At 52.2% G+C, this 22,691-nt stretch overlaps 2 protein-coding genes across 4 annotated transcripts in view; one reads left to right on the top strand and one right to left on the bottom strand.

Annotated features, from left to right (window-relative positions):
• Nucleotides 1–5,949, bottom strand: part of TYROBP (transmembrane immune signaling adaptor TYROBP) — a 28,055-nt gene extending 22,106 nt beyond the window's left edge. For 2 of the 3 annotated variants that reach the window (XM_082676630.1, XM_082676632.1), the window contains exons 1-2: nucleotides 5,821–5,949; nucleotides 1,969–2,145 (exon numbers count right to left, since the gene is read on the bottom strand). The gene's annotated coding sequence lies outside the window, so the exon portion shown is untranslated. The remainder of the gene's footprint in view (nucleotides 1–1,968; nucleotides 2,146–5,820) is intronic. The other variant, XM_082676631.1, reaches the window with a different exon arrangement.
• A 6,445-nt stretch (nucleotides 5,950–12,394) lies between these two features.
• On the top strand, nucleotides 12,395–19,097 carry LRFN3 (leucine rich repeat and fibronectin type III domain containing 3). Its single transcript, XM_082677149.1, has 3 exons — nucleotides 12,395–13,108; nucleotides 14,674–16,110; nucleotides 18,498–19,097. Exons 2-3 carry the CDS (start codon nucleotides 14,690–14,692, stop codon nucleotides 18,961–18,963), a joined length of 1,887 nt encoding a protein of 628 aa, XP_082533275.1. The 5' UTR covers nucleotides 12,395–13,108; nucleotides 14,674–14,689; the 3' UTR covers nucleotides 18,964–19,097.
• The last annotated feature ends 3,594 nt before the right edge of the window (nucleotides 19,098–22,691 follow it).

The raw sequence follows: 22,691 nt of genomic DNA, 5'->3' as shown, positions 1-22,691 counted from the left end.
TTGGAAGTCCTAGCCACGGCAATCAGAGAAGAAAAAGAAATAAAAGGAATACAAATTGGAAAAGAAGTAAAACTGTCACTGTTTGCAGATGACATGATACTATACATAGAGAATCCTAAAGATACCACCAGAAAACTACTAGAGCTAATCAATGAATCTGGTAAAGTTGCAGGATACAAAATTAATGCACAGAAATCTCTTACATTCCTATACACTAACAATGAAAGATCAGAAAGAGAAATTAAGGAAACAATCCCATTCACTATTGCAACAAAAAGAATAAAATACCTAGGAATAAACCTACCTAAGGAGGTAAAAGACCTGTACTCAGAAAACTATAAGACACTGATGAAAGAAATCAAAGTTGACACAGACAGGTGGAGAAATATACCATGTTCTTGGATCAGAAGAATCAATACTGTGAAAATGACTATACTACCCAAAACAATCTACAGATTCAATGCAATCCCTATCAAATTACCATTGGCATTTTTTACGGAACTAGAACAAAAAATCTTAAAATTTTTATGGAGACACAAAAGACCCCGAATAGCCAAAGCAGTCTTGAGGGAAAAAAACGGAGCTGGAGGAATCAGACTCCCTGACTTCAGACTATACTACCACTCTACAGTAATCAAGACAATATGGTACTGGCACAAAACAGAAATACAGGTCAATGGAACAGAATAGAAAGCCCAGAGATACCATGCATAGAAACTCATGCCCCTATGGTCAACTAATCTATGACAAGGGAGGCAAGGATATACAATGGAGAAAAGACAGTCTCTTCAATAAGTGGTGCTGGGAAAACTGGACAGCTACATGTAAAAGAATGAAATTAGAACACTCCCTAACACCATACACAAAAATAAACTCAAAATTGATTAGAGACCTAAATGTAAGGCCGGACACTATAAAACTCTTAGAGGAGAATATAGGAAGAACGCTCTGACATAAATCACAGCAAGATTTTTTTTGATCCACCTCCTAGAGTAATGGAAATAAAAACAAAAATAAACAAATGGGACCTAATGAAACTAAAAAGCTTCTGCAAAGCAAAGGAAACTATAATCAAGACAAAAAGACAACCCTCAGAATGGGAGAAAATATTTGCAAAGAAATCAACAGACAAAGGATTAATCTCCAAAATATATAAAGAGCTCATGCAGCTCAATATTAAAAAAACAAACAACCCAATCCAAAAATGGATAGAAGACCTAAATAGACATTTCTCCAAAGAAGACATACAGATGGCCAAGAAGCACATGAAAAGCTGCTCAACATCACTAATTATTAGAGAAATGCAAATCGAAACTACAATAAGGTACCACCTCACACCAATTAGAATGGGCATCATCAGAAAATCTACAAACAACAAATGCTGGAGAGGGTGTGGAGAAAAGGGAGCCCTCTTGCACTGTTGGTGGGAATGTAAATTGAGGCAGCCCCTATGGAGGTGTCTTAAAAAACTAAAAATAGAATTACCATATGACCCAGCAATCCCACTACTGGGCATATACCCAGAGAAAACCATAATTCAAAAGGCACATGCACCCCAATGTTCATTGCAGTAGCCAGGTCATGGAAGCAACCTAAATGTCCATCGACAGACGAATGGATAAAGATGTGGTACATATATACAATGGAATATTACTCAGACATGAAAAGGAACAAAACTGGGTCATCTGTAGAGATGTGGATGGATCTAGAGACTGTCATACAGAGTGAAGTAAGTCAGAAAGAGAAAAACAAATATCGTATATTAACGCATATATGTGGAACCTAGAAAAATGGTACAGATGAACTGGTTTTCAGGGCAGAAATAGAGACACAGATGTAGAGAACAAATGTATGGACACCAAGGAAAGTGGCGGTGGGGTGGTGGTGTGATGAATTGGGAGATCGGGATTGACATATATACACTAATATGTATAAAATAGATAACTAATAAGAAAAAAAGAGAATTACCTGCGTTTAGATATTTTGAAGTGTCTACATAATATCTGGGAGGAGGGATGTCCAGTTGATAACCATTCTATACATCAAGAGAGGGTCTGGGCTGCAAATAGGGCTCGGAATCGTAGCCGTGTAGTCAGTCATCAAAGCCACCAGACTATAACAGAGAAGTTCATCTCAGGAGAATGTCTAGAGTCAAGACAGAAAAGGACTCCTATCAGTGCCTCAAATAACATTCTTTGTAGCAAGTTCCTCACATCAAAAGGTGGGATCTATGTAGCTTCATCTTGAATCTGGGTGGGTTTGTGACTGCAGAAGTGATGCTGTGGGATTTTTGAGGCCAAGTCATAAAAACAAACAAACATACCGTTTCTGCCTGGATCTTTTGGAACACATGCTCTGGAAGAAGCCGGCCACCATGTAAGGTCACCATGCTGGAGTAGCCACGTGTAGTTGCTCTGGTCAACAGCCCACCGAGCTCTCAACCGACAGCCAGCAACATTGCCAGCAGTGTGAGTGAGCCACCTTGGACATCAGCCCCTAGAGTTCTCAAATGACCCCACCCCAGTCAACATCGGACTCCAGCCACAGCACAGACACCTCACGAGAACAGCCCCACTGAGGTCTTTGTGAATTTCTTTTTTATTTTATTTTATTTTATTGATTTTTGGCTGCATTGGGTCTTCGTTGCTGCGTGCCAGCTTTCTCTAGTTGTGGCGAGCAGGGGCTACTCTTCGTTGCAGTGCGCGGGTTTGTCATTGCAGTGACTTCTCTCGATGTGGAGCACAGGCTCTAGGCGCGTGGGCTCAGTAGTTGTGGCTCACAGGCTCTGGTGACACCACCTCCTCCCTTTGTTCTTCCAGCCTGGAGCAGCGGTGGCTTCCCACTGCTGTTAATTTCCGATGGCTTCACTGGCTCTTGTTTGGCCCCTCAGCACCTCCATCTGCTGCATAACCACCCCGATGTGTTAACGTCCCTCTGTTCTTTGTTTTCTGTATCCTCAGCAAGCCCTCACAGGTATAGCAGCTCCAGCCTACTGGTCCCAAGTTGGAAAGTGGGCTCTGTGTTGTCAGATATCCCAATGTGGCAGAAGCCAGAAATCAGGATTGTCATGGGGAACGTTCTGAGATTTCAAACACCATGGATGCCAACGGTCCTCTGATTTCAGAGTAGGTGGAGGAAGCTAGAGAGACTGAGGAGGAGCAGCTGTAGAAGTTCACATGCTGGGGAAGTTCACATGCTGGGTCAGTGAAAAGACCTTTTTTAAGCACCTACTGTGTGCAGGCACTGTGGGAGGAGCTGAGGACAAAGTGGTGGGCTAGAGAGATGAGTTCCTGCCCCCGTGTGCATATATGATAAGACAAATGAAGAAGAACAGCGTGTGGTACGTGCCATGCTGAGAATGAAAGGTGGGTGACATTGTGTGAACATGGGTGCAGGGAGCCGGGCTTTAATGACACATGGCAGCATGGAGATGAGGACATCTAAGCTGAGGCCCGAAGGAAAAGAGAGAGTCAGTCCTACAAAGAACCGTGTTCTCAGAAGAGGGAATGGCCATCACAAAATCCCCGAGGCAAGAAAGAGCTGGGAGTGTGAGCAACAGCGAGAAAGGTGGCAAGGCTGGGGCAGAAAAAGCGAAGGGCGAGCTGGGGGATGATGTGAAGATGGGGAGGCTGCAGGGGCCACAGGAAAGAGTTTGGATTTTATTCTAAATGCAATAAGAAGTCACTGGAAGGTTTTAAGCAGGGAAGTAATGTGATCTGATTTATGTTTTTGGAGGAGCCCCAGAGCTGTGTGTGAGAACTACAAGTAGGGTAGATGCCAGGAAACTACAACTACAACTACAAGTAGATTAGATGCCAGGAAACCAGTTTGTAAGCAATTGCAGTGGTCCAGGTAGGACCGAATGATGCTCAGACCACGGTGCTAACAGTGAAGGGGTGAGAAGTAGGTGGGTTTGGGAGGGTACTGTGTCACAGAAACTGGGAGGGGAGTTTTCAGACAGGAATGGTCTGGAGGACTTGGTAAAATGCAGACTGCTGGGTCCCATCCCCAGAGACTCTGGTTCAGTAGGTCCAGGGCGACAGAGAATTTGCATTTCTAACAAGTTGTCATGTGATGCTGATGCTAACGCTAACGCCGCTGGTCCAGAGATCACACTTGAAAACCACTGGTCTAGAACAACACTTTCTACTAGAAATGTAATGTGAATCACATAGGTGATTTTAAAATTTCTAGTAGCCACACTTAAAAAGTAAACAGGTGAAAGTACTTTTAATAAAATAGCTCTCTCGTGTACTTTATTATTAATATATCCCAAAACTATCGTTTCAACATGTTATCAATATTTTTTAAATTCTTGAGATATTTTACATTCTTCTTTTTGTACTGTCTTTGAAATCGCAGTGTGTATTTTATACTTACAGCACACATCTCAATTAGAACTAGTTAACCTCTCAAAAGCCACTTGTGTGGCTAGTGGCTACCCTACTGGACAGCATAGGACAGGTCCATTATTACAGGACCAGTGAGTTGAGGATGGAGAATTGCCTCTTGAGCTTAGCAACAAGGAAGAGGTTTAGCAATAGGCGCCAACATTTGTGAAATAGAGGGAGAGAGATGGAGGGGAGATCATGGAGACACTTCCTTCCTGAGGTTTGGCTGTGGTTTCATAATGGATGGATCAGGCCGACAACACTCAAACCCAACACTGAATATTAACATCACACAAAAAAAGAAACATCCAGGCAGTATTATGTGCCTCCTGATGGAAGGACTTGTCATCACCCACGAAGCATACTTATCCCTAAATTGAATCTGAATCCGACCCAGCTTCTAGATTTACCAGTTTGCAGGGCATACAGGGGACCGAAGAACATATTAAAGGACACCAAGAAGTGCAATCAGACTGTGAGATAGATGGGAGTGAGGGGGAACTGTCATCGAAAAAGACTTAAAGAGGTACCAACAAAATGCAATGCACTATCCTGTTTGGATTCTGATTTGAACAAGCTAACAGTTAGGAGACATTTATAAGATGATCACGGAAATTTGGTGATGGGTTGGATATTGGATAATATTATGGAATTATTCGTTTTTTAGGTGATAAAGGTGTTTTTTTTTTAAGAACCTTATATTTTAGAGATACATACAGAAGTATTTATGGATGAAATCATATGATGTCTGGCATTTGCTTTAAACAAATTCAGCCAGGGAGGGAAGCAGAAAAAATAAAACAAGACTGGTCATATGTTGATAATTGTTGGATGGGTAGCTGGAGGATCATCGTACTATTCTATTTTTGTGCACGGTTGAACGTTACTATAGTAAGGTGTTTTTTTTTAAAAAGGGGTGTGGCTATAAAACGAAATGAGAGAAAAGAAGGATTTTTTTTTTTCCTCTCATTACTGGAGCACTGGGACTTCCCTGGTGGCGCAGTGGTTAGGAATCCGCCTGCCAATGCAGGGGACACGGGTTTGAGCCCTGGTCTGGGAAGACCCCACACGCCGCGGAGCAACTAAGCCCACGAGCCACAACTACTGAAGCCCGTGTGCCTAGAGCCCGTGCTCCCCAACAAGAGAAGCCACTGCAAGGAGAAGCCAACGCACCGCAACGAAGAGTAGTCCCCGCTCGCCACAACTAGAGAAAGCCCGCAAAGACCCAACGCAGCCAAAAATAAATAAATACATAAATTAAAAAAAAAAAAAAAAGACTGTAGCGCCAAGGAAATACTAGGGACAGTGGAGATGCAGGAGAGAGCCTCACGGCTGGTGAGCTGGTTCCAGGACACACACAGTGTGGGGCGGGGGGGGGGGGGGCGGGGGGGCGGGGATCCCGCTCTTCCTCGAGTAATGGACTGCATACCCTCCACCGCTGCTTCAACTTCAGCTCCGCGTCTGTAGCTCCAGGGCCACCCACCAGCTAAGGTCCAGCGGGCGCTACCGGCCACCCACGCCTGCGCAGCAATCCCTCCTTCCCGCGCGGGCCTCAGTCCCTACACCCCATAATCCCCCGCGCCGCTCTGGAGGCGCGCCCTCTGTGGGGGCGAGACCTCCGCTTCCAAGATTTGAGCAAGGTGAGGCAGAGGGTGTCGCGTGGCCTTCCGGGAAACGCAGTTCGCATGCTGACCCAAGCCACCGCTTAACCTGCCCTCAAGCCTACGCGCCCCACAATGCGCCGCGCGCGCAGCTGCTGAACGGTGTGTTGCTGCCCCCAAGTGGCGATTGAGCGGTTACGCCCTGGCCTGGGAAGGGTGCTGAAAGGGATAGGGGCGAAGGCGGGACTGGGGACTCCCTGGTCCCTGGGAAGCTCTGGGAAACCTTTCCAGAGGATGAGGCCCTCAGACCTGGGCCAAGGAAGGTGGTGAAGAGATTGCAGGTAGGGCCCGCTATGAGAATTACATGAAATCAGAACAATAACTGTTGGCTGCATATTATCATTATTATTGCAGCTAGTACTTAGCGAGTAAGCACTTAGATGCCAGGCCCTGCTCCCAGCGCTTTACTTGTATTAACTCATTTAATTTTCCCAAAAGACATTTGATTTACTATCAGCCCCCTCTTTACAGGAATGGAATTTAAACCCAGGCTGTCAGGCTTCAGAGTCTGAGAGTCTTCAGAGTCTTCTTCACTATGAATTTAACACCCTCTGATCATTCTATTAAATGATCCCAAGATTGTAATTAGCACAGGAATCAACTCTAGATGGCCATTAGCAACGTGGATCTCTTTGAGTTGATGGTTATCAGCATGTGTTCCTGCCCAAGTTTGTGATTTAGCCCTTCTCCAGGACAGAGTTTGCAATCAACATAGATTTATAATTAGCACATGAATCAGAACATGGGATCAGAATTCTGATTAGGGATCAGATTTCACAGGGATCAGATTTCTGATTAGCACTTGAATCAGCAGTGGTTTGTGTTAGGAACTGGAATCATAGGTTTCTGATTAGCACATGGGTCTGCACACAGGGATTATGTTCACACCTAGAAAGCTCTATCCCCTTTTGGTCCAGGTGACTCCCTCAAATGTTGCCCCCAACCCTTCCCTGAACCCCACCCCAACCGTCACCAACAGACAGACAGACTTGGTGGTTTCCTTCCCCCTCCCCTCTCTCCCATCTTGTTCATAATGAAATATCACAGCGACAAGCACAGGTTCAGAAATCATCTGTTCTCTTTCTGCCCTGTGAGGAGACACAATTCCAAAGCCTGGACTGTGTCTCATTCGTGGGCATGTTCCCAGCATCGGGCCTGACACACAGTAAGGGCTCAATAAATGCTTAGCGAAAGAGTGTCGGACTCTCACCATTATCCTTCTGCAGTGACCTAAAGATTTATCAAATCAAGTCAGATTCTCTTTGCCCTCAAAGGAGTCAAATTTGTGGTCACCCACCCCAAAGGCAGGGAACCAGGGTAGATGGGTGGGTGGGTGGTCAGGGTGGGGCTGGGAACTTCTCCCTGGAGCAGGACTCCATGTAGTGGAGGGAAGGAGATCCCATAGCCTCTTTCTGCTGCTTCCCCTGAGGTTGTGGATCTGGTGGTGGTTGATGTTGGCTCCATTATAATCCACACTCTCCTTGCATAATTGTGACTGAGAGGGAGATGCCCAGCCTAGAAATATGTTCTCAGCCCCCCTTGCATCTCTCCAATCAGATATGAGCAGAAGGGAAATCTGTAGAATGTCACTTCTGGGCCAAGTTTTTTTAAGAAGCTGGTGAAACGTCTCCACTCTGTCTCCTCCCATTTGCCAGGTAGAAGCAGATAATTCTGAGCCCTAGGAAATAATGGAGGTGCAGGATTAACAAATCTGGCATGTGAATCAGCAGATGGAGGATAGCTGCCAACCACGCAGGACACCTGTGGCGAGAAATAAACTATTGTATTAAGTCACTGAGAATCAGGGGGTTATTTGTTACAGCAGCTGGCATTGCATTCACTAACACACCGATTCTTCCTTTCTGGCCCCAGATATCAGTAAAGCTTGAGCCCTCCTTGTCATTCTGTAAAATGACCCTCTAATCCCCAACTGTGGCATTCAGGCTTTCACAGAGCAGGTCTATACAGTGGCCCAAAGTCTCTATGTTTGCTAGTTAAAAGTTTTCGGCATATTTCCCTCCATTCTTTGCACAAATGTAAACCTTTCCCCATGTTCTTATGGAAGTGTTCTTCCATGTTGATAGCTGGAAGTCATTAAAGCAGACCTTGAAAGTTGCATTCCGTCTTCCACGTAGTTCAGCGGAACCTCATGTAGAGGGTCTCCTGGTTGCTGTGTAGAAGTCAGTGCTTGTTTGGGACCCATCAATCTGATTTAGGGTGGTTAGAATGCGTGTACGGGGTGTGGATGGAGAGGATGTACTCATCTCCTTGCCCCACTCTTTTGACCCCTCCACATGGGGGTGCACCTTCAGACATGATCTTTAAAGTGAGTCCCTAGTTCTCAGCTCTGATTCATGTGCTAATTACAAAGCCGAGCTAATTTCAATGAACCCCATTGACTGGACTTGGGTTGTACAAGGAGTTGGTAGGTACTAGTTGAGGATAAGGAGATACCACCTCCATCCCTTCTTGCGCTAACAACCCCCTGACTTGGAAGGGGCCTAAGTTTATTTATAAAGCGACCCCTTTTTGGCAGACAGACTGAATCCACTGGTTTGAATGTGTGTGTGCACACGTGCATGTGCATGTGTATGCCCATCCCATGGAGGTGTCTGATGTGACTCTCTGAATATGTTTCTGTGCATATGTGTGGGAGTGTGGCTCACACATGTGTACAAGAGAGAATCTGTGTGCAGAGTGTGTTTCTGCACATGTGACCTCTCACATGTCTGAGTGTGAGTCTGTGTGTGTGTTCTGGAAGTGTGTCTAAGTATGCACTTTTGTATGCCCCTGTATTTGAACATGAGTCCAGGTGATATAAGGTCCATGTGCCTGCCGTATCCATGTGTGTTCTGGTGAGCCTCTGAGTATGTGATGTGCATGTGTGAGTATGCATGTGTATTTTGGGGCAGATTCTGTGTGTGGATATGAGCAGTTCCCTTCCCCCCAAGTCTCCCTCAGCTCTCAGGCAATTTAACGTCATTCTTCCCTGCTGTGTCTGTTTCCACTGCTTCTGTCCCCTTCTCCAGATGTTACAATTATGTAAATGCAGCAATTAAGCGGAGTCCCCCAAACGAGCATCCCACCAGGATCCCCTTCCAGGAGCCAATGAGAGATTACAGCACATGCAGACACATACACGGTGCTATTCAGGCACCACAGGGACCACCCCCCCAGACTGCACATGCTGTGGCATGAGGGCACACAAACGGCATAGGGGGTCCCTTTGCCCACCTGCTTCATTCGTACTTATCCTTAAGATCTCAGTATAAAGACCCCCTCCTCCGGGAAGCCCTCCTGACTCCGGGGGTGGGGGAGTTCGGGGGAGAAGGGTTGGACTCTGCCTCTGGGGCCCACACCCTCTGTTTCCCCCATGAGAGCCCTGACCACTGTGGCCTGTGCTTTGTCATCAGAGCCCTTATTATTTTGCCCTGTGCTTCCCCTAGCACACTTTGACCACTATGGCCTGGACTTCTGTCATGACAGTCCCAATCTTTCTAGCCCAAGCTTCTCCCATCCCCACCCTGACCACGCCAGGCTGTCTAGAGATGTGTCTTACTCCCTTTTAGAATGTGAGCTCAGTGAAGCAGGACCTGACGCTGTCTTGGTCACACTTTTACTGCAGTGTCATCTAGCACACAACCATGCCCAGAAATCCAAAGTAAATGTTGAACTAGCATCTTGGCCTCTGCCTTTCTTTGTTGCCAAATCTCTCTTTATGTCTCTAAACATGTTAGTTTCTTTGGCACACATTTGGGGTGCTGCATGCCCTCAATTCACAAGGTTTTGGCATAGGTGTGGTGGACAGTACCACACACATTGCAGATGTTCCTGGTTTAGCCCAGTGGTTCTCAAAGTGTGGTCCCTGGACCAGCAGCATTACCATCACCTGGGAAGGTAGACATGCAAATCAGAAACTCTGGGACTGGGGTCTGGAGATCGATGGTTAACAAGTCCTCCAGTGATCCTGATGCAGCTAAAATGTGAGGACCTTGGGTCTAGTTCATGCAAGTCATCCCTCTGCTTTTCCACCTCAGATCTCAGATGGCTCTCAGTACCACCCCCTCTCACCAAGGGAGAGTCATCACCAAAGGGGGCAAGATTCTGTGGACAAATGCCCCAGCCTCTCTGAACTTTGCAGCAGGGAAGGAAGGGAAGGAACGACAATTCTGATGTGTTCTACAGGGTTCCTTAATGTTCCCCAGCAGAACTGAGCCCCAGTTGCCCGAAGAGGTAACTCATTCCTCGTCTGCACCTTCTATTAACTTTGTTCCTCCTCTGCCTCACTCTTCCCCCTCCCTCCCTTGCCTATTTCCTGGGGCCATACACCAAATCAGCCAGATCCTCTGAATTCTAATCCCAGTCTGTTTGGGATTGTCTCCAAGTATTTTCCTCTATCTCCCCCACCTCCACCACTTCTGCAGCGTCTCTGAAATTTCTCACCATCTTTCTGAGCTTCTGAGAAACCGTATCTGCTGTGCTGGGCCAGGAGCACTGATGAACTTTGCTAATGATTGGGAAAGGTGGACCCTAGAGCTGAGTTAATTTTAGCTGCAATTTTTCAATACACACAAGTGGAAGGAGCCAAAAGTCTGTTCTGAAACCTTCAGCAGAGCTAGGGATGCCAGGGTGGATGTGCATTCATGCCCCCGCCCCCAACAAGGTTACTTTACTCCTCTGCTCAGTGGGGGGTTCCCGGGGGTGGTTTTTGATCAGGTCCCCCCAGGGTAGGGCCATGACCACAAGCCAAGGCTATGCCCCCTTCGGACGAGGGTTTGCAAGAGATTAAGTCCCCCACGCTGCTATAACCAATAGCAACGTTCCCAGGCGAGGCTTGTAGACCACGGCCCACATTCCTCTTCCTGCAACACCATCTGCCAGGAAACATGTGGAACCCACCCCCCTATCCTCTCCTCCACTATCCTCCACAAGCATCAGCACAGGAAGACACCACTCCTGGTGAGTCATGTGTTAGTACAATTCTAGTAGGATATTCTGTGGGGCAGTGGACCTGAGTTGGGGAGAGGGGAAGGCAGTGGACATACTTTTTTGGGTCAACCCAGCCAACCCCCTGCCTCTCTCCCAATTCCTAATTTCTCCTTCCTCCATGGGATATCTGGCCAGTGTATCTTGAGGTCTAGCTCTACATCCAGAGGGCACAGGGCACAGGAGCCAAGTTTTCCCCTTGCAGCCAGGGCAAGGAGTCTTAGGAAGGAGCAGAGTCTCCCCTCTGGCCTGAAAGATCAGGCTTGTTGCTGGGCAGGGTTCAAGAAAGGAAACTCCACCTGAGGGACGGACATCCCAGAGAGGTGGTGCTGGGGCACAGGGACAGAAGGATACAGGCTTCTGTGGGGGCCGGGGGCTCTGGGGTGGAGAACCACATTCAAGGCTGTGAATGAGACCTGGACACACACATATATACACGTACCCATCCTCATAGCTGAGTTGCCCCAGGTCAGTCTGTCTCTGTCTCTGTCTCTCTCCCATTTCTCTGTCTCTCTGACTTTATCTCGATCTCTAACTTGTGCTGTCTCTTGTCTCTCTTTTTCTTTCTGGGTCTGTCACCGTCTCTGTATTTCCATCTCTCCTTGAATATGTGTGTCCCTTCCTATCTCTCTGTCTCTCTATCTGCCTCCCTCTCATTCTACTCCTCTCTGTCCCTCAATCTAAGCCTGCCTTTTTATCTGTCTTTCGCTATCTCTGTGTGTCTCTCTGTCTCAGTCTCTGTGTCTCTCTCTATCTCTCTGACTGTCTCTTTATCCAAGGATTCTCCCTCCGAAGCAAAGCCAGAACGACTCCGTGAGAGGTGAGGCCAGGGGCGCGCCTTTGAGGGAGGGGACCTGCCTACACCTTTAAGTGCGGGCGCGCGCGGGGCCTGCGCCTTTAAGCACGGGCGCGCGCACGGCCCTGGGTTCCCGGCGAGGAGGCCGCGGGAGCGCCCGGACCCGGCCCGCCTGCCCCGCACCTGCCCGGCCCCCGCCCCGGCCCCGGCGGGGGAGGGGTCTCTGAGCGCGGCCCCTCCCCCCTGCGCCCCGGCCTGTGCTGCGGTGCCCCCACCCCGCGTGTCCGTGTCTGTCCAGGCCTCGCCCCACCCCGGCCCCCGGGGCTGCCTGGCCGCCCCCCCGCCCCCACCGCAGCCGCCCCCCTCCCTCTGGGCCAGCCCCCGCCGCAGCCCGGGAAGCAAGTCGGGACGCCGCCACCCCAGATCCAGGACCCGCACCCCGAAATCTGGGGCCTGCACCCCGAGATTGGCTCCAGAGATCTGGAAGCCCAAGCCTGGGAGCCTGATTTGGGGCTGGGACCCCAAGACCTGGAGCCTGAACATCAATATCTGGGGCTGAAATCTCAACATCAGTCCCTGGGACCCCAAGATTTGGAGCCTGAACCCCAAGAATTGGAATATGGACCCCAAGATTTGGAGCCTGAACCTCAAGATTTGGCATCTGAAACCCCAGATCTGGAGCTGAACTCTTGAGTTCTGGGCCTGGGACCTTGAAATCTGGGACTGGATTCTCATTTCTATACAGTGGAACCCCCTATTTGGGACCCCAACCCTGAGACTTTAGGCCTCAGATCCCAAGATCTGAACCCTGGCATTCCAAAGGGCCTAAACCTGAGTTTGGGCCTGAAGTCCTTGCTGCAAACCCAAATACTGAAATTTGGGGCAAATCTTGACTCAGAGCCCCAGTATCTGAACCCAGCACCCCAGTATTGGATCCCAAGACTGGGCTTGGGACTCAGAGCTTAAACTCTCCATTTGACTGTTGAGCATCCCAGGACTGGAGCTGGGAGACCATGACTCCAAGCAACCCAAACTGGGGCCTGGGTCTCTAAAACTGGACCCTTAGGGGCCCAGTATTTGGAGATCTAGGACCCAAAGTGTCCAGGTCTATCAAAGTATCAAGACTCCGTGGCCACAAATCTGAGCTGAGACACAACAGACGGTCCCTCTGCAGAGGCCTTGGGGACGGGGAAGGAATGACCAGGCACCCCCTCCAGACCCCTGACCCCCTTGGAGCTTGAGGACTCTGCTCCCTGGGGTTGCTTCCAGCTCAGGTAAGACTACTGGGAGACCCCACGGTGGGGAGGGACTTGGGAGGAACTTTGTGACTGGGGGTGGAGGTAAGGATTACCAGGTTCCCCTGGGCACCTTTGGAGTTTCCCCAGGAAACAGATATCCCCTCACAAGGGTCTGCCTCCAGCTCCTGCTCTGCTTCAAACACTCTCTGGACGTTTGGCCAGCCCTGCCTCTCTCTAACCTCCTCTTCCCCAGTTGATGGCATCTCCAGGTCTGTGACCCACTCACCACCACCCCCTCCCCCCCCCCGCCGGCTCTCCAGCGTCTTCCTACCATCTGTCTTATTTGATCATCTCCAGCTGCCTCTCCTGTCCACCATTCCGCTCTCCAGTCTCCTTTCTCTGCCTCTCCTCTCACTGACCGTCTCTATTCACCTGTCCTCTCTCTGATCATCTTTGACACTTCAGTCCACTGTTCTTCTCTCTGGCTACCTCTGGCCACCACTCCTCTCAGTGACCATCTCTGTCTGCCACTTCTGTCTTTGATCATCATCTTTAACCCCCCTGTCCACAGCTTCTCTCTCCAGCCACCTCTGTCTACTGTTTCACTCAATGACCACCTTTGACATCGCTGTCCAAGGTACCGCTCTCTAATCATCTTTCAGCAGCTCTCATGACCGTGTCTACCCCTGACCCTAAGCCTTGACCTGTGACTGTCTCTGACCATCTTTGACCTCTTTTTCTACCACTCTTCTCTCCAGCCGCTTCCATCCATCTCTCCTCTCTGACTTCCTTTATCCGCCTTTCCTCTCTCGGACCATCTTTCACCATCTCTCTTGCCCTCCACCCACTCCTGACTCCAGCTGCCAGTCTGTGACCATCCTGGCCTTTATTGACCACCTCTCTTCTCTCTGTCTCTCTTGCTCATTGGTGTTCTCTGATCATTTCTAACATCTCTGGTTGCCTTTCCTCTCTCTGATGACTTCTCCCCACACCCATCATCCTAACCAGCTGTCCCATGTCCAGCTGTCTCTGACATGTCTGTCCTCTCCTCCTCTCTCTGACTGCCTCTCTGCCTTTTGACCATTTTGGACCATCTTTGACCATCTCTCCTGGATCTGACCACCCCTGGCCACTTCCCCTCTCTGTCCACTTCTGATCTTCTTGACCATCTCTAACCACCTCTCTTCTCTGGTCACGTCTGGCTACTTCTAGTCATTCCCACTACCCTGACCAACTCTTGTCTCTTTGACCATCTCTGAGTATCTCTCTGACCACGTCTAAAGCTCTCTGGCTTACCTTCTACCCACCCTGACTGCTGATCCTGTTCTCTGACTGTCGCTAACTGTTTCTAATCACCTCCCTTCCCTCTGACCATCTTTGCACATTTCTGCTCCCTGGGTTCCCCCGGGAAACATCTCTCTGAGTCTTTGACCGTCACCTCTGGCTTTTGATCTGTCTGACCAGTCCTCTCTCTGACCATCTTTGACCAAGTCTTCTGCTCTGTGACCTTCTCTTCTGGTCTCAGACCACCCCAACCCCCTTTAGCCCCCCCCACCACTTCTGGCCTCAGCCCGCCCTAACTCCCCCCTTCTTCCCTGCAGGCCGCCCCTGCCCGCGATGGCCGTCCTCCCTCTGCTCCTCTGCCTGCTGCCGCTGGCCCCCGCCTCGTCTCCACCCCAGCCAGCCACACCCAGCCCGTGTCCCCGCCGCTGCCGCTGCCAGACACAGTCCCTGCCCCTAAGCGTGCTGTGCCCGGGGGCAGGCCTTCTGTTCGTTCCACCTTCGCTGGACCGCCGGGCGGCCGAGCTGCGCCTGGCGGACAACTTCATCGCGACCGTGCGGCGCCGTGACCTGGCCAACATGACGGGCCTGCTGCACCTGAGCTTGTCACGCAACACCATCCGCCACGTGGCCGCCGGCGCCTTCGCTGACCTTCGCGCCCTGCGCGCTCTGCACCTGGACGGCAACCGGCTGACCTCGCTGGGTGAGGGGCAGCTGCGCGGCCTGGTCAACTTACGCCACCTCATCCTGAGCAACAACCAGCTGGCAGCGCTGGCGGCTGGGGCCCTGGACGACTGCGCTGAGACACTCGAGGACCTCGACCTCTCCTACAACAACCTCGAACAGCTGCCCTGGGAGGCGTTGGGCCGCCTGGGCAACGTCAACACGCTGGGCCTCGACCACAACCTACTGGCTTCCGTGCCCGCCGGCGCCTTTTCCCGCCTGCACAAGCTGGCACGGCTGGACATGACCTCCAACCGCCTAACCACCATCCCACCCGACCCACTCTTCTCCCGCCTGCCGCTGCTGGCCAGGCCCCGCGGCTCCCCCGCGTCCGCCCTGGTGCTGGCCTTCGGCGGGAACCCCCTGCACTGCAACTGCGAGCTGGTGTGGCTCCGGCGGCTGGCGCGGGAGGACGACCTCGAGGCCTGCGCCTCCCCACCGGCCCTGGGTGGCCGCTACTTCTGGGCTGTGGGTGAGGAGGAGTTTGTGTGCGAGCCCCCCGTGGTGACACACCGTTCGCCACCCCTGGCCGTGCCTGCCGGTCGGCCAGCCGCCCTGCGCTGCCGGGCAGTGGGCGACCCTGAGCCCCGTGTGCGCTGGGTGTCACCCCAGGGCCGGCTGCTGGGCAACTCGAGCCGAGCTCGCGCCTTCCCTAACGGGACGCTGGAGCTGCTGGTCACCGAGCCGGGCGATGGCGGCATCTTTACCTGCATCGCGGCCAATGCAGCTGGCGAGGCCACGGCTGCTGTGGAGCTGACCGTGGGCCCCCCGCCGCCCCCCCAGCTAGCCAACAGCACAAGCTGCGACCCCCCGCGGGACGGGGATCCTGATGCCCTCACCCCGCCCTCTGCTGCCTCGGTCTCTGCCTCCTCCAAGGCGGCTGACGCAGGGCCCCCTACCGACCGTGGCGTCCAGGTGACTGAGCATGGGGCCACAGCTGCTCTAGTCCAGTGGCCAGATCAGCGGCCTATCCCAGGCATCCGTATGTACCAAATCCAGTACAACAGCTCAGCCGACGACATCCTCGTCTACAGGTGCAGGGTCCAGGCGGCGGGCAGGTTGGGTGGGGGAGCGAGGTGGAGGGAGGGCTGGAGGAACACCTACTGATACCCCAGGTTGCAGCACTGGAAATGAGGCTGCAAGGTTACAAAGGCAATCAGACAGCAGAGGTAAAAGAAATCAGGCAGAGAGGGTAAAAGAAATCTGGCAACAGTGGTAAAAAAGAAAGAAGGCAGCAAGAATAAATACTAATCAGGCCAGAAGAGTAAAAAGATAATTGGGGGTGAGGGGCAAAGTTGAGGGGATACAAACCAACTTAAGTAGTAAAGAGAAGCCGTGTATTTCCAGATGACAGGGCTAGACTCAAACCAGTCTGCAGGAGGAAAAAGAGATCAAGCGGGAGAGTACACGGATCATGGGAAAAATGCAGTGAGGCAGCCCGGCTGCAAAGGAACTCAGACCAGAGGCTAAAAGGAAAACGGGGGAGGACGTTACATAGAGATTAGGCTTTGCGTTTGTGCGGTGCGACCTGCTCCATGTGTTTGGAGTTCCAACGTGGTGACATCTCAACTTTTGGTTTTCTAAATCAAATTAAACCTAGTTCAAGCTCCACCTCTGGGTGAACAGGAATGTTCAGTCGACCACTGCTGGGGCCTCCCTTCTCCCTTCTCTTGTTGCAAACACAAAACTTGGGGTTTACGCACTCCAAGAGGCGGGTTACGTAACTTCTGCCCCCAAGCCGGAGAGCACATGGAACATCTGCTGTGGCCACATGTGGTCACTAGTGGGCTCTCATCCAGATGTGCTGACACATCTCGCCCAAGTCCAGGCTTGCATGGATGCCTGTGGATGGCTCCCTGTTCTCACTGCCAGGCTGGGCCAAGGGTATAGTCCCTGACACCTGGCTGCAGAGGACTGGGCCTCCCAAGGCCTGGGGTCTTCACCTTGTAAACCCAGTACCTGGGTTCCCTGTGCCTCCCCAGAAGCCCAAACCTCAAAAGATAGTCACTTGATTTCCTTTTCAGTCCCGGAAATCCAACGAGCTTTTTCCACTCCCTTTCGTAGACAGCGGTACTCAGTAGATTCCATGGAGGGCCCACACCTGAAAATCACACAAGTCCTATCTACCTTGCCTGTCAGGGGACGGGACAAATGCTCTCCTAGATCATCACCCTCCTAGAGATAATCATGGAGTTCCCTCATTAAAGCAGTTTAAGAATAAAACAGATTATAAAACAAGTTAAATCTGCAACAGGGCGCCACGCTACAAAAGGAAATATAGTGGAATTGGGTACTGAGGGTAAAAGGGAATGGGAAAAATAAGGATAAATAGAAACCAGGCTAGAGAGATAAAAGAGAATCGGGGACAGAAGTGGAAAGAAATAAGGCAACAGGGAGGAAAAGAACTCAGCAGTGATGACTGAGGCACATCAGTTTAATGAAAATGGAGCCAGATGACAGGACTCACTGGAAAGCAGGCTGTGGGTGTGGTAATAATAACACAGCAGCGGCAGCGGGGCTTGGGGGACAGTCATTGGCAGGTTAGAAGGAAATCGGGCATCAGCAGTATGGGGGGATCGGGTGGTTAGATTAGAGAGAATTCTAGGTTTAACACTAGAGGAAGGTCAGGCAGCTGGAAAAGGGAAACCAGGCACCTGCTGGAGGAAAGTCAGAGGAGCAGAGGGAAATTAGGTGAAGGTCTAGAGGGAGACTGGGAGGTGGGATTAGAGGGAAATTGGATGGGCGTGGGGGGGGTGTGGCTAGAAGGAAATGGGCATCCGGTTAGAGGGATACCAGACAGCATTAGAACAAAACTGGGTGCTGAGTTGGAGAGATGTCTGGCAGTAGGGCTGGAGGGAACTCGGTGGTGGGCTGGCGGGAAATGGGGTAAACTGGAGAGACTCGGGCAGTGAGCTAGGGGAGAGTAGGGTGGGGGGACCAGCGTGAAGTCAGGCAGGAGAGTGGAGAAAAACTGGGCAGCAGAGCTAGAGGGAACTTGGAGGTTGGTGGGAAATTGGGGGGCAGTGCAGGATGGGAACCAGGCAGTGGGGTATAAAATGAAACCCCACATGGGGGGCAGTGGGGCTAGCGGGAAGCTGGGCAGCAGCGCAGAGGGGAAGCGGGCAGCGGCACTAGAGGGAATTTGGGCGTTAAGGCCACAGGGAGATCACATGGGTATTCGAGCAGTGGGAAAATGAGAGGGTGGGCTCGGGTGAAACAGGCTAACAGAACGGAGGGATATTGGGCAGCTGGTGGGTATCAGACCAAAGGGAATTCCTGTAGTGGTTACAGGGAACTCAGGGGCTAGGGTGAAATGAGACAGTGGCCTGGGGGGAAATCCTCCAGCTCGGAGGGTTGGGGCAGAGTGCAGGGTGGGTACTGGGCAGCCGGAGGCCTGACTCCCACCTGTCTGTCCCTCCAGGATGATCCCAGCTGACAGCAGCTCCTTCCTGTTGACGGACCTGGCATCAGGCCGCACCTACGATCTGTGTGTGCTAGCCGTGTACGAGGACGGCGCCACGGGGCTGACAGCCACACGGCCTGTGGGCTGCCACCGCTTCTCCACTGAGCCAGCGCTGCGGCCCTGCGGGGCCCCGCACGCACCCTTCCTGGGCGGCACTATGATCATCGCACTGGGTGGTGTTATCGTGGCCTCGGTACTGGTCTTCATCTTCGTGCTGCTCATGCGCTACAAGGTGCACGGTGGCCAACCCCCGGGCAAGACCAAGGCACCTGCGCCTGTCAGCAGCGTTTGCTCCCAGACCAATGGCGCCCTGGGCCCCACGCTGGCCCCGCCGGCTCCTGAGCCGGCCGCACCCAGGGCCCACACCGTGGTCCAGCTGGACTGTGAGCCCTGGGGGCCCAGCCATGAACCCACGGGACCCTAGCTTCGCGCCCACCTCTATGGCCCTTCTGGCTCCAGGGGTAGCAGGACCCGGACACCCTGTGGGACCTGGCTTCAGACTCACCAAATTGCTCACGGTTTTTAAAACTCTGATGGGGAGGGTGTCGCGGGCACCGGGACACAACAAGAAAGTCCTATTTTTCTAAGCTTGGGCCTGGGCCCTTGCCCTTGTCTCTGTCTGTTGGGGCTGGGGGATCGTTCAGGGGTCTGGAGCTGGGATGCCCCCTCTGGGGAGAGAACCACCCCCCAGTTCTGTCTGAAGTCCCTGGATGAGGCCGAGGATGGTTATTCCTTTAACCAGCCGACGTTCCTTGAGTGTCCTCTCTGGGCCTGCCCTGCGCTGGGTGATGCTGCAATGCCTCAGGCAGCCCCCAGCCCTGCCCCTCAGACAGTGAGAGCTCAGAGCGAGCAGAGCCGTGGTGAGGAGGGAAGCCTAGGAGACTGCAGGAGCCCAGAAAAGGGGCCTGTCTCAGCCCAGGGTGTGGTCAGGGAGGGCTTCATGAAGGAGACGTGATCTGAGAATGACGTCTGAAGGAGATAGATGGGCAAAGAGCAGTGGGAAAGGTGTTCCAGGCAGAGGGACAGCCCAAGCAAGGGCTTAGGGAGTGCCAGGCACTGGGGGTGCCGTGGTAGAAGTGAGGCAGGAAGGGGGGGCAAGGTTCAGGACCTCCAGGCTGAGGAGCTCAGACTCTAACCTGATAGTACTGGGGAGCCACGGAGGAGTCTATGCAAGGGAGGGAGAGGGTCAGGTTTGGGCTTTAGGAAGATCCTTCTAGCCATTAAGAGGAGGGTGGACCAGAGGAGAAGACTGAGGTTGGGAGCCTGGGGGAAACCAGGGCAGGGACCTGGGTGGGTGAGGACAAGGCTGGACCAGAGCCGGCCTGGGGGAGGGCACTAGGGGGTGGGTGAGAGAGACATTCAAGAAGCTGAGTGGATGGGTTATGTAGCTGAAGGGCTGTGGGGGAGAGAAGTGTCCAGGGTAAGGCCCAGGGCTCTGGCCAGGGGAGAGACAGTGGAGCTGCCCTGATACAGGACCGGGGAGGAGGGGCAGGTTTGGGGAAGATGCTGAGGCCAGTGTGGGACTTGGTGGATACGGAAGGCAGCTGTGCTCACCACTGTACCACCAGTGCCTCTGGGACTTGGTGGATATGGGGGGGCCCAGAGGATCGGCATGCCACCAAGGCGTGGCAGCCAGGAGGCCTTAGGACCCCTGGTCTAAGACTGGAACTGGGGACAGAAATGAAGCCTCTGTCAGCTGTGATGGGGAACTGAGGCCACCAATTTCCCCATATTTAAGGGACAGGCAAATAAAACCCTAGACTAAAAAACAAAGACTAACTAGGAGCAGTAGGTGAAGGGATGGATTGACGCAAACCAGGCAAGTCAGACCCAAGTGACTCTTGTGTTTAATGATATCAAGGCTGCGGTGACCTCAGCGAGAGCAGTGTTAGGGGATCAGGTGGGCGGTTGCCAAATCCAGCTGATGTGACAGGAGGAGGGAAGAAACTGTGGACAGGGAGTGTAGACCCTGTGATTCTCGGGGTCTAGGGCCTGGTTCAGGTTGATCGGGGCCTTTCTGCCCCACGTCTCTCCAGGGCTGGTCGTCACTCAGTCTAGGTCTGCTCTAGGCTCCCCCACTCAGACACCAGGCCTGGAGGTTGGCAGGACTAAACCCTGGGCCTTGGACATGTTGAACCTCACTGGAGATCCAGGAATGGGATGGGCAGTAAGAGGATGGCGCTCCCTGACTTCAGCCCACCTGTCGTGGTCCAGAGGCAGAGATGTGGAGGGAAGTCGGGTCCTGTCATTCTTCTCTGAAGTGATGTGTGAGGGGCATGGTGAAGGGAGCCCAAGACTGGCTGGGCCGTTCTCGTGATCTGGCTCGCTTGACTTGTCCTCGTGGGATAACATCCTAGATTCTGGCGAAGTTTCTAGATGGGTGTAGGCCTTGGAAATGATCCTACGTCGGCCAAGGGAACAACCTAAGTGCCAGGGACCTGATCTGACTCCTGAGTCCTCCAGCAGCATCCGGAGTCCTCCTTCTTCTTCTTGTGTGTTACCCTCGGTGGCTGAGGTCAGGTGAAGCCATCAGGGAGAGCGAGGTGTCTTGGGTAAAAGGGCCCAGGGGGTGGGAGGATGGGATGGATTCCTAGCGCCAAGCTACAAAATACCAGTTTCTGCCATGAGGGGGAGCCAGAGTGCGCCATCCCTCAACCCTCCTTTTAAAATCTGAACCATTCATTGTGTGCCCACTGTGTGCAACGTGCTAGGGATTCAATACAGAACAAATACAGGCCTGTCCTGCCCTCCCATATCTCACCATTTGGTGGGGGAAATAAGGGTCAAATTAACAAGTGTAAACACGTATGGTGACAAGACAGGTCAGGCAGGAGAGAGCCTTGGAACTGTGAAACCCTATAACCAGGGGACTTGACCCAGGAAGAAAGGTTGAAGGAGGCTTCCTGGAGGAAGTAACGCCTCTGCTGAGATGCTCAGGTTGGAGTTAACTACACAGTGGGTGGAAAGGACATTCCATACAAATGGAACAGCACTGCAGGAGGCCAGGGGGCTGGAGTGGGGTGAGGATAAAGGGAATGATGCCGTGTGGAGGCTGGAGAGCCAGAAGGGGGCAGATGACGCAGGACCCTGTAGGTGGCTTGGAGGAGCCTGGGTTTTATTCTCAGTGGCACGAGAAGCCTTTGGAGGGTTTTGAGCCATGAGGAGAGTAGTGGTCCCTGATCTCAAGGAAGCTGGCAGTTCTGTTTGCATGTTCAGGACAAAGTGAAGCACAGAGACCAGGGAGGGGGCTACGGTGATGGTCCGGGCCGAAAAGTGGCCGGACGAGTTTGGGACCTGAAGTGGATGGATTCAGAGATTTGAAACTATCTCACCAGAGGCCTCCATCCCCTACACAGAAGGGGACAGTGTGGACCACTGTCCAGCTACCCTGTTCTCAGGCTAGATTGCAGAGACTGGGAAGAAGAGTTGTAGAGCCTAGGTCTCTGATATCCGAGGACCCATTCCTTAGAAGAGGGAGCTGACTTCCCTGTAGTGCAGGAATTAAGGACCTTTTCTAGGTTCAAGTGCTAGGACTGAGGCCATAGCTGGTCGGGGGGAATGTGGACACAGGAAATGCAGGCCCAGAAGGCGGACACACACCCAGTGGTAGCTTATTACACATTCAGAAGTCGGAGGTGGGAGGAGGCCCATGGGGGCAGGCTGGTCCCTCTAACGTGGTCCCCTTCTGCCTCCTGCACAGGATGCCTGGACCATCCCCCACCCCCAGGCAGAAACAATACAACTATGGACAAATGGTGACGTGTGTGGAATTTAAAGTTAAAATGTAGCTTGTCCAACATTGCCTGGCTGAGCCCACCAGTTTCCTGAGCTCAGAGAGTGCTACTCTTTCCACTGTCCCTCTTCCATCTGGCTTTGAGGATGCCCTGCACAGTTTTGAGACCAGCTTTCCTGGGGCCAAAGCTCCAGGCTACTGGAGCATTTTCTTGAAGACACTGTAGTCCTGATACCAGGACTCTCCCCTGTCTGGGTCCTACCAGATCCAACCCATGTGTCCGGGTGTGGCTAATCCCCCACAGGCCCTGAGTGTCTGGACATACCTGTGATCCCTGGAGAGGCCTCAGCTAATGCCAAGCCTTCACAGCTCTTTACCTGGGCACATATGTGGGAGAATCAGACAAAGGGTCCTCAGAA

This window comes from Grampus griseus, assembly GCF_964374135.1.
Source record: "Grampus griseus genome assembly, chromosome: 19".
Taxonomy (NCBI): Eukaryota; Metazoa; Chordata; class Mammalia; order Artiodactyla; family Delphinidae; genus Grampus; species Grampus griseus.
Note: the sequence above shows the minus strand (reverse complement) of the source record. Positions and strands in the feature narration are given on the sequence as shown.

Bases quoted from the DNA above. Each gene is read 5' to 3' on its own strand.
- LRFN3 (XM_082677149.1), top strand. From the start codon at position 14,690: ATGGCCGTCCTCCCTCTGCTCCTCTGCCTGCTGCCGCTGGCCCCCGCC. The intron at 16,111-18,497 runs GTGCAGGGTCCA...CTGTCCCTCCAG, and splicing joins GACGACATCCTCGTCTACAG to GATGATCCCAGCTGACAGCA.